The sequence below is a fragment of the Carcharhinus amblyrhynchos genome, chromosome 17, assembly GCF_965287045.1.
Source record: "Carcharhinus amblyrhynchos chromosome 17, sCarAmb.v2.hapA, whole genome shotgun sequence".
Classification (NCBI taxonomy): domain Eukaryota; kingdom Metazoa; phylum Chordata; class Chondrichthyes; order Carcharhiniformes; family Carcharhinidae; genus Carcharhinus; species Carcharhinus amblyrhynchos.
In genome coordinates, this window is record NC_137340.1 from 55998376 (window position 1) to 56012050 (window position 13675).

At 53.8% G+C, this 13675-nt stretch overlaps 1 protein-coding gene across 1 annotated transcript in view; it reads right to left on the reverse strand.

Moving 5' to 3' along the window:
* The window catches only part of LOC145354259 (gamma-glutamyl hydrolase-like), a 28773-nt gene extending 15843 nt beyond the window's left edge, over positions 1-12930 (reverse strand). Inside the window, exons 1-5 of the mRNA XM_080205348.1 lie at positions 12819-12930; positions 11898-11929; positions 6479-6590; positions 3278-3328; positions 973-1057 (exon numbers count right to left, since the gene is read on the reverse strand). Of these exons, the coding sequence (XP_080061474.1) occupies positions 973-1057; positions 3278-3328; positions 6479-6590; positions 11898-11929; positions 12819-12835 (297 nt within the window). The 5' untranslated portion in view covers positions 12836-12930. The remainder of the gene's footprint in view (positions 1-972; positions 1058-3277; positions 3329-6478; positions 6591-11897; positions 11930-12818) is intronic.
* Positions 12931-13675: the final 745 nt, after the last annotated feature.

Genomic DNA, 13675 nt, shown 5'->3' on the forward strand with positions numbered 1-13675 from the left:
TACTGAGGGAGTGCCGCACTGTCAGAGGGTCAGTGCTGAGGGAGTGCCGCACTGTCAGAGGGTCAGTGCTGAGGGAGTGCCGCACTGTCAGAGGGTCAGTACTGAGGGAGTGCCGCACTGTCAGAGGGTCAGTGCTGAGGGAGTGCCGCACTGTCAGAGGGTCAGTGCTGAGGGAGTGCCGCACTGTCAGAGGGTCAGTGCTGAGGGAGTGCCGCACTGTCAGAGGGTCAGAGCTGAGGGAGTGCTGCACTGTCAGAGGGTCAGTACTGAGGGAGTGCCGCACTGTCAGAGGGTCAGTGCTGAGGGAGTGCCGCACTGTCAGAGGGTCAGTGCCGAGGGAGTGCCGCACTGTCAGAGGGTCAGTGCTGAGGGAGTGCCGCACTGTCAGAGGGTCAGAGCTGAGGGAGTGCTGCACTGTCAGAGGGTCAGTACTGAGGGAGTGCCGCACTGTCAGAGGGTCAGAGCTGAGGGAGTGCTGCACTGTCAGAGGGTCAGTACTGAGGGAGTGCCGCACTGTCAGAGGGTCAGTGCTGAGGGAGTGCCGCACTGTCAGAGGGTCAGTACTGAGGGAGTGCCGCACTGTCAGAGGGTCAGTGCTGAGGGAGCGTTGCACTGTCAGAGGGTCAGTACTGAGGGAGTGCCGCACTGTCAGAGGGTCAGTACTGAGGGAGTGCCGCACTGTCAGAGGGTCAGTGCTGAGGGAGTGCCGCACTGTCAGAGGGTCAGTGCTGAGGGAGTGCCGCACTGTCAGAGGGTCAGAGCTGAGGGAGTGCTGCACTGTCAGAGGGTCAGTACTGAGGGAGTGCCGTGGGATTTCTGTTCCCCACTTGCTCATCAGTGATGATGGGAATCCAACCCCCTCCCATGGATTAAAGCCCCAGTGTCTCTGTGCTCTCCTTACCCCAGTGCACCTATCAGAGACACAGCCACAAACACACTGAGCTGGTGTGGAAGCTTTGGGCACTTACTGACCTTCAATGCCAATCGATAGAAAATGCCAGCAACTCGGGCAAATTCCGACGTCTCTAAATCCACAGCTCCTCCCGGCAGCAAGATCCTGGTAACAAAAGAATTTGGGATCACATTTACTGACTTTATCTGTTTGATCAGATCATTGGGACATGGGGGAGATTTGGTGAAGTTTGAGATTAAAGACACTGTCTGAGTGAATAAAACCACAAGGTTCCACTGGCTTTGAACAAAGAGAAATAAATGTCAGTGTACAGGATCAGAAAGATAAAACAGTTCACAATATCTATCTTAAACTCGAACACAGAGGGTAAGAGTGAGGTACATGTGAATTAACAGACCAGTGTGGTCAGACACATCACACTGCGGAATAAATGACAGATGCAACCAAGACAGAGTCCATGGATTTCTCAACAGATCTCCCAACTTTGGTTCCATTGTGAGTTAACCAATCTCACTGAAGTTTTCTTTTTCTAATTTATCAAATCTCCATCTTTGTAGACCACTCCTTACAATTCTCTCCAAACATCACTCCCACTCGTTATTTTTGATAGGAGCTCACCTCACAGAGTTTCAGTTCCACCTTCTGTGATCCCCCCTCCCTGGGTTCTCCCAGTTTGCACTGCAGCCCCTCCTTACTGTCAACTGCTCTTCACTGAACTTTGAACTGATCTGGTGACCTATCAAAATACACCCAGGTTGCTGGGCCCTCATTACTCAGCAGCAACAAGCTTTGGAACATTCTGTACCTTAAATATTCCCATCTCCATGGGCTGCTGGCTTAGTTCCCTGGGACACAGAGATCAATAATTCCAAAACACTGAGTATTGATCAGTGAATCAGACTCACACAAGACTCACATCCAACACCTTATCTATCGAATGACAATTTGCTGTAAGTTGGAGCTCACAGCAGGCGGAGCTGACAGGCAGTGAGGAAGTTCTGTTTGTAGACCAGGATAAGGACAGATTGACAGATAGGGAGCTCAATCTGGCTCAACAAATCCCCTGAAGCAAAGAGTTGATAGGCATGTCAATGGATCAGTTTCATTTACATAACAACATCAGAGACAGGAACCAGAAGACCACAAGACATAGGAGCAGAATGAGGCCACTCTGCCCATCTAGTCTGCTCTGCCATTCAATCATGGCTGATTTTTTTCTGATCCCCATTCTCCTGTCTTTTCCCCACAGTCCCTGATTCCCTTATCAAACAAGAACCTATCTATCTCTGTCTTAAAGACACTCAATGACTTGGACTCCACAGCCTTCTGTGGCAAAGAGTTTCCACAGATTCACCACTCTCTGGCTGAAGAAATTCCTCCTCATCTGTTTTAAAGGATCATCCCTTTAAGATGTGGACACTCTGCCCCTCGAGTACATTCTGTAATTCACTAAGACCATGACTGAGCTCCAGCCTGAACTCCCCTTCTCATTATTCCGATATTCCTCTCACTTTCCAATAACTGTCAAACCAGTTGAATATATTCAGTAACGGAGAATCCACAACCCTCGGAGGAAAATATCAAATATTCACAACTGTTTTAGCAAAGACTTTTCTCCTCATTTCCGTGTTAAATGATTGGCCCTCTGACCCTGAGACGCTGCCCACCCGTGTGAGGTCCCCCAGACAGTGGCACCAATCTCTCTGTAACTACCCCAATAAACCCATCATCATTTGATATATTTCAGTGAGTTTGATTTCCGGGACTCTGGGAACATTGGCCCATTTTACACAAACTGCCCTCGTGAAATAATTGCCTTTTCCAGGGGGCCTGAGGTTGTTCTCAAGGTGAAAGAGCAGAATTCGTAGACTCACTGGTTAGAATCTCCTGCCCTCACAGGAGGTAGGGGGAGAGATGGCCGATCCCGAGGAGGTGAGGGGTTGGTGTTTGCACCAATTATTGAAGCATTCCCACCTCCCATTAATAAACAGGGCCCCGTCCCACCACCACTGTACTCTTCCCAGATGCGGTGGGTGAGGGGTGGGGGTTACAGTGGGGTCAGGGTGGGAGGGTCAAGGGGCACAGTTCTGGCAATAACCAGCGCCATGGCATTGCTGAGTACATTAGCTGTCACGCACTGATTGGCTGGCAGCTCTTGGCGGGTAGGAAGCTGTCTCCCCGGGTCCTCAAACTGGTGAAGAAGGTGTCTGTATCAGTGCCCCATGGGCGAGTGGCCTTTCCTCCCAAGATCAGGAGGTGGGGGTTTCATTGCCACCAGAAATTCTCAAAGACTTGTTCCAATTCTTGATGTTTTTGGAGATTCAATGAAATGGTCGAATCAGGAGGAGGGAATTAATCACTTACCCATTAATTGAATGAAAAATCTTGACATACTCGCTCTCACTCAGATATAACCTGCAAATAAAAGACCCTTAGGTCACAGTTTGATAATCACAAACCCAAAACTTAACCCTAACCCGAATCCTGACCTTGACCCTAACCCTGACCTTGTCCCAAACCTTAACCCTAATCCTAACCCTAATGTAACCCTAACCTAATCCTAACCCTAACCCTAACACTAACCCTAACATTAACCCTAATCCTGACCCTAACCCTAACACTAACCCTAACATTAACCCTAATCCTGACCCTAACCCTAACCCCTCACCCTAACCTTAATCTGATCCCCAAACCCTAACCCTAACCGTAAACCTAATCCCAACCTTTACCCTAACTCTAACCTTTAACCCTAACTCTAACCCAAAGTGGCAAAGCAGGAAGAAATGGGGGCAATGTCCTCTCTCTGTCTGACCCCAAAAACCTAATCGTTAACCTTGACCCCTAATCCCAACCTAGCCATCCTCATCATAGAGCTGCTCCTGACCCTGACCCTTACACTGGCCCCGACCCCGACCCTGACCCTTACACTGGCCCCGACCCCAACCCCGACCCTGACCCTTACACTGGCCCTGACCCTGACCCTTACACTGGCCCTGACCCCGACCCCGACCCTGACCCTGACCCCGACCCTGACCCTGACCCCAACCCTGACCCTGACCCTTACACTGGCCCTGACCCCGACCCTGACTCCGACCCCGACCCCAACCCTGACCCTGACCCTGACCCTTACACTGGCCCTGACCCTGACCCCGACCCCGACCCTGACCCCAACCCTGACCCTGACTCTTACACTGGCCCTGACCCCGACCCTGACTCCGACCCCGACCCCGACCCTGACCCTGACCCTGACCCTGACTCCGACCCCGACCCTGACCCTGACTCCGACCCCGACCCCGACCCTGACCCTGACTCCGACCCCGACCCTGACCCTGACTCCGACCCCGACCCCGACCCCGACCCTGACCCTGACTCCGACCCCGACCCCGACCCTGACCCTGACTCCGACCCCGACCCCGACCCTGACCCTGACCCTTACACTGGCCCTGAACCCAACCCCGACCCTGACCCCAACCCCGACCCTTAAACTGGCCCTGACCCTGACCCCGACCCTGACCCTGACCCCGACCCTGACCCTTACACTGGCCCTGACCCCAACCCCGACCCTGACCCTTACACTGGCCCTGACCCCAACCCCGACCCTGACCCCGACCCTGACCCTTACACTGGCCCTGACCCCGACCCCGACCCTGACCCTTACACTGGCCCTGACCCCAACCCCGACCCTGACCCTTACACTGACCCCAACCCCGACCCCGACCCTGACCCCGACCCTGACCCTTACACTGGCCCTGACCCCAACCCCGACCCTGACCCCGACCCTGACCCCGACCCCAACCCTGACCCTTACACTGGCCCTGACCCTGACCCCGACCCTGACCCTTACACTGGCCCTGACCCCAACCCCGACCCTGACCCCGACCCCGACCCCGACCCTGACCCTGACCCCGACCCCGACCCCGACCCCGACCCCAACCCTGACCCCGACCCTGACCCTGACCCCGACCCCAACCCTGACCCTGACCCCGACCCTGACCCTGACCCCGACCCTGACCCTTACACTGGCCCTGACCCCGACCCCGACCCTGACCCTTACACTGGCCCTGACCCCGACCCCGACCCTGACCCCGACCCCGACCCTGACCCCGACCCTGACCCTGACCCTTACACTGGCCCTGACCCTGACCCCGACCCTGACCCCGACCCCAACCCTGACCCTTACACTGGCCCTGACCCCAACCCCGACCCTGACCCCGACCCCGACCCCGACCCTGACCCCGACCCCGACCCCGACCCCGACCCTGACCCCGACCCTGACCCTGACCCCGACCCCGACCCTGACCCTGACCCCGACCCTGACCCTGACCCCGACCCTGACCCTTACACTGGCCCTGACCCCGACCCCGACCCTGACCCTTACACTGGCCCTGACCCCGACCCCGACCCTGACCCCGACCCCGACCCTGACCCCGACCCCAACCCTGACCCTTACACTGGCCCTGACCCCGACCCCGACCCTGACCCCGACCCCAACCCTGACCCTTACACTGGCCCTGACCCTGACCCTGACCCTTACACTGGCCCTGACCCTGACCCTGACCCTTACACTGGCCCTGACCCCAACCCCAACCCTGACCCTGACCCTGACCCCGACCCCGACCCTGACCCTGACCCCGACCCTGACCCTTACACTGGCCCTGACCCCACACCGACCCCGACCCCGACCCTGACCCTGGTGTTATCCAGCCTGTCACCCTCATCATTGTTCTGCCTCTTCACTGGATTAAGTGCTTTGCCCCATTATTTCACCCCGAGTTCCCTCCTTTCTCCACCCCTCACATCACACACCGGCTCCACTCAAACTGACTTCACTGGAGGCGTCTGCTGGATGGGAAAGGCTCTAGAGAAATGCAATTATCACCTTCTTTCTCAGGGTTTTATTACCGTGGGATAACTCACCCCTCCGACTGCCCCATCTCCTCCTTACCCTCTTATCCCCTTACCCCCACTCACCCCCCCACCCCTCCTCACCCCCTCACCCCCCACCCCACTCACCCCCACCCCTCCTCACCCCCTCACCTCCCACCCCACTCACCCCCACCCCTCCTCACCCCCCACCCCACTCACCCCCACCCCTCCTCACCCCCTCACCTCCCACCCCACTCACCCCCACCCCTCCTCACCCCCTCACCTCCCACCCCACTCACCCCCACCCCTCCTCACCCCCCACCCCACTCACCCCTACCCCTCCTCACCCCCCACCCCACTCACCCCCCCACCCCTCCTCACCCCCTCACCCCCCACCCCACTCACCCCCCCACCCCTCCTCACCCCCTCACCCCCCACCCCACTCAACCCCCCATCCCTCCTCACCCCTCCACCTCCTCTCCATCCCCCCCCCCCACACTCCACCACCTCCACCCTTTACCCTCCCCCCGCTCCCCCCCACCCCCAGACGTGTAAATCTGGGGGTTGGTGTCTCCTGAGCAAATCTTTCTCGTTCATCTCAAATTGTCAGCAGGTTTTTCAACCTTTGACCTCTGACCCTGGTTTTTGATTAGAATTAAGGCCACGCTGTGAGTGGACAGAGCGATGACCCCGTGTCACCTGATCACTGCCACCCTGCTGCCAGCCGATTCCAGGTACTTCACGTAGGGGGCGCCCACATACGTCTTTGCCACCTCGGTCAGTTCCTCCACCGTGTGCTGGGCCAGGATCCCTGAGGGCAACAACAACACCTGGCATTTATTTAGTGCCTTTAACATAGTAAAAAATTCCAAAGGGATTCACAGGAGCAGCTGACACTGGGTTACAGAAAGAGGCATTGGGACAGATCGGGAAAGGTGTGGGTAGATAGGAGGGGAAAGTGAGATCGGCAAATGTGGTAGGAAGGAATTCCAGAGCTCAGGATCGAGCTAACGCTGGAGACAGTCAAACTGGGATGCTCAGGAGACCAGGACAGAAGGAGTACAGATATCCCGGAAGGTTATGGAGGTTCCAGAGATAGGGAGGGTGTGTAGGGGGCTGGAGGAGGTTACAGAGATAGGGAGGGGGTGTAGGGGCTGGAGGAGGTTACAGAGATAGGGAGGGGGTGTCGGGGCTGGAGGAGGTTACAGAGATAGGGAGGGGGTGTAGGGGACTGGAGGAGGTTACAGAGATAGGGAGGGGGTGTCGGGGCTGGAGGAGGTTACAGAGATAGGGAGGGGGTGTAGGGGACTGGAGGAGGTTACAGAGATAGGGAGGGGGTGTCGGGGCTGGAGGAGGTTACAGAGATAGGGAGGGGGTGTAGGGGGCTGGAGGAGGTTACAGAGATAGGGAGGGGGTGTAGGGGCTGGAGGAGGTTACAGAGATAGGGAGGGGGTGTAGGGGGCTGGAGGAGGTTACAGAGATAGGGAGGGGGTGTAGGGGGCTGGAGGAGGTTACAGAGATAGGGAGGGGGTGTAGGGGGCTGGAGGCAGTTACAGAGATAGGGAGGGGGTGTAGGGGGCTGGAGGGGGTTACAGAGATAGGGAGGGGGTGTAGGGAGCTGGAGGAGGTTACAGAGATAGGGAGGGGGTGTAGGGGGCTGGAGGAGGTTACAGAGATAGGGAGGGGGTGTAGGGGGCTGGAGGAGGTTACAGAGATAGGGAGGGGATGTAGGGGGCTGGAGGAGGTTCCAGAGAAAATAATGAGGGGCACAGATCAGCGAGATGGTCGATATCTTTTCCCAACTGTAGGGGAGTCTAAAACTAGAGGGCAGAGGTTTAAGGTGAGGGGGAGAGATACAAAAGTGTCCAGGGGGGCGAGTTCTTCACCCAGAGGGTGGTGAGTGTCTGGAACAAGCTGCCAGAGGTAGCAGTAGCGGCGGATACAAATTGTCTTTAAAAACCATTTAGACAGTTACACGGGTACGATGGGTGTAGAGGATATGGGGCAAATGCAGGTAACTGGGATTAGCTTAGGGGTTTAAACAAAAGGGCAGCATGGACAGGTTGGGCTGAAGGGCCTGTTTCCCTGCTGTAAACCTCTCTGACTGTATGATTCTATGACAGAGAGAGGGGGAGAGAGAGAGAGAGACTGGGAGAGGACTGGAATGTTCTGTTCACAATGTGCTGGATAGCAGCTTTAAACTCTCTCAGCAACATTTCAATCATTACCAGGCCCAGCGCTGAACAGTCACTATTCCAGAACCATCCGGAAAGCCAGAGTCAATCCCAACAGTTACAATCAGCTCCTAACCAATCCAATCAATAGTCTCTGCCCTGTCCCACTCTTCCACTCACCTCCTGACCAAATCTCCTCCCTCCTCTCACCCTCCACCTTCCTCCAGTTTCCCTCCTGTCTCCCTCACATCCCCCTCCTGTTTCCTCAGCCCCATTCCCGCTGGCCTCCCGATCCAGCTCCCTCTGTGAGCCCTCACTTTAGCCCCGATTGGAAACAGTTCACTCCGGGTGTTGTCCCTCTCATTGCTTTCTATGGGTCGGCATTCCCTCCTCTCCCTGTCCCCCCTCTCCCCCCTCTCCCTCTCCCCCCTCTCCCTCTCCCCCCTCTCCCTGTCCCCCCTCTCCCCCCTCTCCCTGCTCCCACACTCCTACCTCTGGAATCTCCCCGCCAAAGACCCCCCCCCACTCTGACATCCGATCGAATTCTCATCTTCTTTGCTGCCTCCGTGATGAAATCATCCAAAAGCGCAGTGTCACTTTTCATGTGTACGCTGATATCTCGCTGTCCAACACCCCCCCCATCCTCCCCACCCCCCACTGCTCTCCAACACACCCCCCCATCCCCCCCACCCCCCACTGCTCTCCAACACCCCCCCATCCCCCCCACCCCCCACTGCTCTCCAACACACCCCCCCATCCCCCCCACCCCCCATTGCTCTCCATCGCCCCCCATCCCCCCATCGCTCTCCGTCCCCCTTCCCTCCATCCCTCTCCATCCCCCCATCACTCTCTATTCCAGTTGATCAGAAAGTTTCTCCAGCGTCCATTACTGGATGAACAGAAAGTTCTTCCACTTAAATATCGAGAATGAAACCATCCTTTTCTGCCGCTGATATAAACTCTGATCCTCCGTGTCTGACACCGTCCCTGCCCCCTGCTAATGTTCTGAGATCGAACCAGTCACTCCCAAATGTTGGTGTCACATTTAACCCTGAGATAAGTGACTGAGTGTATTTTCAGACTGTCCCTGCCTATTTCCAGCTCTGTAACATTCCCCCGTCTCAGCTCATTTTCTGCTGGAACCCACATCCACACCTTTGTCACCCCCAGACTCAACAGTTCCACCACACTTCCAGCTGCTCTCCCATGTTCCACCTTCCATCACCCTGAGCTCTTCCAATCTCTGCTGCCCACATCCTCACTCCCACTTTCCTCTCACCCACCCCCCCGCCCGTGCTCTCCGACCCACATGGGTTCCCAGCCAATAAAAAGCTTAAATGGCCTCCCAGAATCACAGAATTGTTATATCACCGAGGTGACACAGTGGTTAGCACTGCTGCCTCACAGTGCCGGGGATCCGGGTTCGATTCCCGGGGGCACGGTGGTTAGCACTGCTGCCTCACAGTGCCAGGGATCCGGGTTCGATTCCTTGGGTCACTGTCTGTGTGCTGTTTGCACATTCCCCCCGTGTCTGCATGGGTTTCCTCTGGGTGATCCGGTTTCCTCCAACAGTCTAAAAATGTGCAGGTTCAGTGGATTGGCCATGCTAAATTCTCCCTTAGTGTCCAAAGATGTGTAGGTTGGGGGGCAGGGGGGTGGGGTGGGGTGTGCGGTTAGTGGGGTAAATGCGTGGGGTTGGACCTGGGTAGGATGCTCTGTGTCGGAGAGTCAGTGCAGACTTAATGGGCCAAATGGCCTCCTCATAGAACTCTGACAGTGCACTGGCTCTCCAACCAAGCATCATGACTTATTGTCATTCTCCTGCCTTTTGCCTGCCCCCTGCACATTGTTTCTATTGAAGGAACACAGAACAGTACAGCACAGGAATAGACCTTTCAGCTCTCCAAGCCTGTACAAACACATAACATCTTTCTAAACTAAAGCCCTTTTGTCTTTACACAGCCCTTATCCCTCTATTCACTGCCTATTCATGTATCTGTCAAGATACCTCTTAAACATTGCTATTGTATCTGCTTCTACCCCCTCCTCTGACAGCACACTCAGCACCCTCTGTGTCCTCCCTACACCTTCCAAAATGCAGCATCTCATATTTGCCCAGATTAAATTCCATCTGCCATCCTTCCGCCCAGCTCTCCAATCTATTTATATCCTGCAGTGCCCTCTGGAAATCCTCCTCACTATCTGCAACTCCCTAATCTTTGTGTTATCCACAAACGTACTAATTGGACCACCTATATTTTCTCCAGATCATTTATATATACAACAAACAACAGAGGTCCCAGCACTGATCCTTGTGGAACACCACTAGCTACAGATCCCCATTCTGAAAAACACCCTTCCACCACTACCCTCTGTCCTCTATAACCAAGCCAATTCTGCATCCATCCAGACAGATACCCTAGATCCCATGTGACTTCACCTTCTGTACCTGTCTGCCATGAGGGACCTTATCAAAGGCTTTACTGAAGTCCATGCAGACAACATCCACTGCCCTACCCTCATCAATCATCTTCATCACTTCCTCAAAAACACGATCCAGTTAGTGAGACACATCCTCCCCTTCACAAATCCATGCTGCCTATTGCTCGTATGTTCATAGTTTCTCAAATACAATTAAGTCCTGTCCCTAAGAATCTTCTCCAATAATTTCCCTACCACTGACAAGGCTCACCGGTCTGTAATTTCCCAGATTATCCCTGTAGCCATTCTTAAACAAAGGAACAACATTGGCTATTCTCCAGCCCTCTGGGACATCTCCTGTGACTAAAGAGGATAGAAAGATTTCGTACGAGGCCCCAGCAATTTCCTTCCCCGGCTCCCTCAGTATTCTGGGATAGATCCCATCAGGTCCTGGGGACATGTCGCCCTTAATGTTTTTCAAAACTCACAACACCCTCACCTTTTTTATATCGACATGCCCTAGAATATTGGCCCCCCCCTCCCTACACTCACCACCACAATGTGTGCCCTTCTCCTTTGTGAATTCATTAAGGACCTCACCCACTTCCTCCAACTCCCACATAAACTCAGTCCTTTGAGCTCGAGTGGACACACACCCTTTTCCTAACTACCCTCTTGCTCCTTGTGTATATATAAAATGGTTTGGGATTCTCCCACAAGAGGAACCATCCTCTCCACATCCATTCTGTCAAATTCCTTCAGGATCTTAAAGGTTTCAATCAAATCCTCTCTTACTCTTCCAAAAATATTTTGATTCATTGATGTGATTTGCGTATCACTGATTAGGACAGCATTTATTGCCCATCCCTGATTTCCCTTGAGAAGGTGGTGATGAGCTGCCTTCTTAAACCACTGCAGTCCCTGAGCTGTAGGTACACCCATAGTGCTGTTAGGGAGGCAATCCTGGGATTTTGATCCAGCGACAGTGAAGGAACAGCGAGACATTTCCAATTCAGGATGGTGAGTGGAGAGGAACCTCCAGGTGAGGCTGTTCCCATGTATCAGCTGCCCTTGTCCTTCTGGATGGAAGTGCTGGTGGGTTTGGAAGGTGCTGTCTAAGGAACATTGGTGAATTGCTGCAGTGAATCTTGTAGATGGTACACACTGCTGCTCCTGAATGTCAGTGCTGGGGGGAGTGGGTGTTTGTGGATGGGGGGCCAATAAAGCAGGGCTGCTTTGTCCTGGATGGTGTTGAGCTTCTTGAGTGTTGGAGCTGCTCCCATCCAGGCAAATGGGGAGTATTCCATCACACTCCTGACTTGTACCTTGTGGATGGTGGACAGGCTCTGTGGAGGTTCACCAGTTCCCCTTTATCCACACAACCTGTTACTTCCTCAACCAACTCAATAATTTGGTGAATGTTATTTCCCATTCACAAAACCAAGCTGACTTTGCCTGAATTGCTTGAATTTATCTCAGTGCTCAGCTCTTTCAGGAGGGTTTCCCAATGTTCGATCACTCACCAATCACTGGTCTGTTATTCAGAACCTCAGTCCTGGGAAATTGAAGAGAAAAGAGTGAGTTTCACATCGTCCAATCTGAATCAATCATTTTCCGAGCTTCCGGCAGTTACCGGGAATAAGAGCTGCTGGCTTCGCCTTGTAGAAATAGGAGGAATCCTTCCCTGTCTGATATCATTAGCTCCCATCAGCCTGGTGTCAGAACTCCATAAACCTCAATCTTATTTCAGAACATTCTGAATGATCCACTTTTGATACAAGTCACAGATCCACACAACTTCCCCCCAGTAAAGCACAGTCACTAATGAGAACATTATTGACACATCACCACACACTGCACATCCCCCAGACAGAGAGCATCCACATCCAGATACACATCACAACGCCAGCCCCAACCCCGTGACCAACTTCAGACCCCAACTCACTCCCTGACATTCTGACTATCCTCAATCTGAGCCCCCTCAGTCTGAGCCCCCTCACTCTGAGTTCCCTCGCTCCGAGTTCCCTCAGTCCGAGTTCCCTCACTCTGAGCTCCCTCAGTCCGAGCCCCCTCACTCCAAGCTCCCTCATTCTGAGCTCCCTCAATCCCCATTCCCAGCCTGTTGAGGTTCCAGCTTTAAGTTCAGAATGTTTAGCAGTTTATTTACAGTTTTTCAATCCAGCCTAAACTCTCTCCCAGCTCCCTGCACTGCCATCAAAACTAAATCATTGCAGCTAACAAAGTCAACCCCCCACAATCCAGGTAAAATAGCCCACTCTCTCCTCTCCCCTCCTCCCCTCCTCTCCTCCTCCCCACTCTCCCCTTCTCCCCACTCTCCCCTCCCCCCCACCCTCTCCACATCCCCTCCTCCCTACTCTCCTCCCCCACCACCTCCTCCCCCCTCCTCCCGCAGATATAATGTAACGTTGAAGGAAATCTCTCACGTTGTCACTTTGTCCATGCTGTGTGATTGGTGTTGAGAATTGTTTCTTCAGGAGTTGAATGCCTGTCGAAGTGGGAAGTACATTTTATATAAGCAGCATTGCCGGGAGTTCCGTGTTGTGTCACAGACTGGGAAATCACAGAGATTCTTTTAACTCTTTCTTCACCTGGGAATTTTGGAACACATTCCATCAGCCGGTGGGTATTACCGAGTTTAACAACAGCATTTGTTCAGTGCTCAGCAGACAAGGACAAAGTGACAGCTCATGGTGACAAGGAATAGGAGCAAGAGGCCATTTGGCCCTTCCAGACATTGACTAGGATCATGGAGGGTCTGATTGTCACTTTAACTCCATTCTTCTACCTGCCCCCAGAAACTCTGACTGCCTTGTCAATCAAAACTCTGGCTAACAGCCTGGAATACATTCAATGACTCAACCCTCACTGCTTTCCATGGAGAATTCACACACTAACCACCCCCTGACAACAGAAATTCCTCCACTCTGTCCGATGGGAGACCATTTATAAGCTGTGCCCTCTGTTCTAGATTCCTCCTATCTTGATTCTCTTGGTTCTAGATCCATCAGTTCTAGAATCCACTCGGCTAGATCGTCATGGTTCTAGACCCCCTATTTAGATTTGCCCATCCAGCTTCACCGGCGTTCTAGATTCTGTGAAGTTCTAGATTTTCCCTGTCTGGGCTCTCCTGGTTCTAGATTCTCCCAGTTCTAAATCCCCCAGTTCTAGATTTACCCCATCTACACCCCCTGGTTCTAGATTTCCCTAAGCTAATTCTTGCTGCATTCAGGATAAGATCTCACATCCACCGGACTGTTATTTTGCAAACTCTGAACAATCT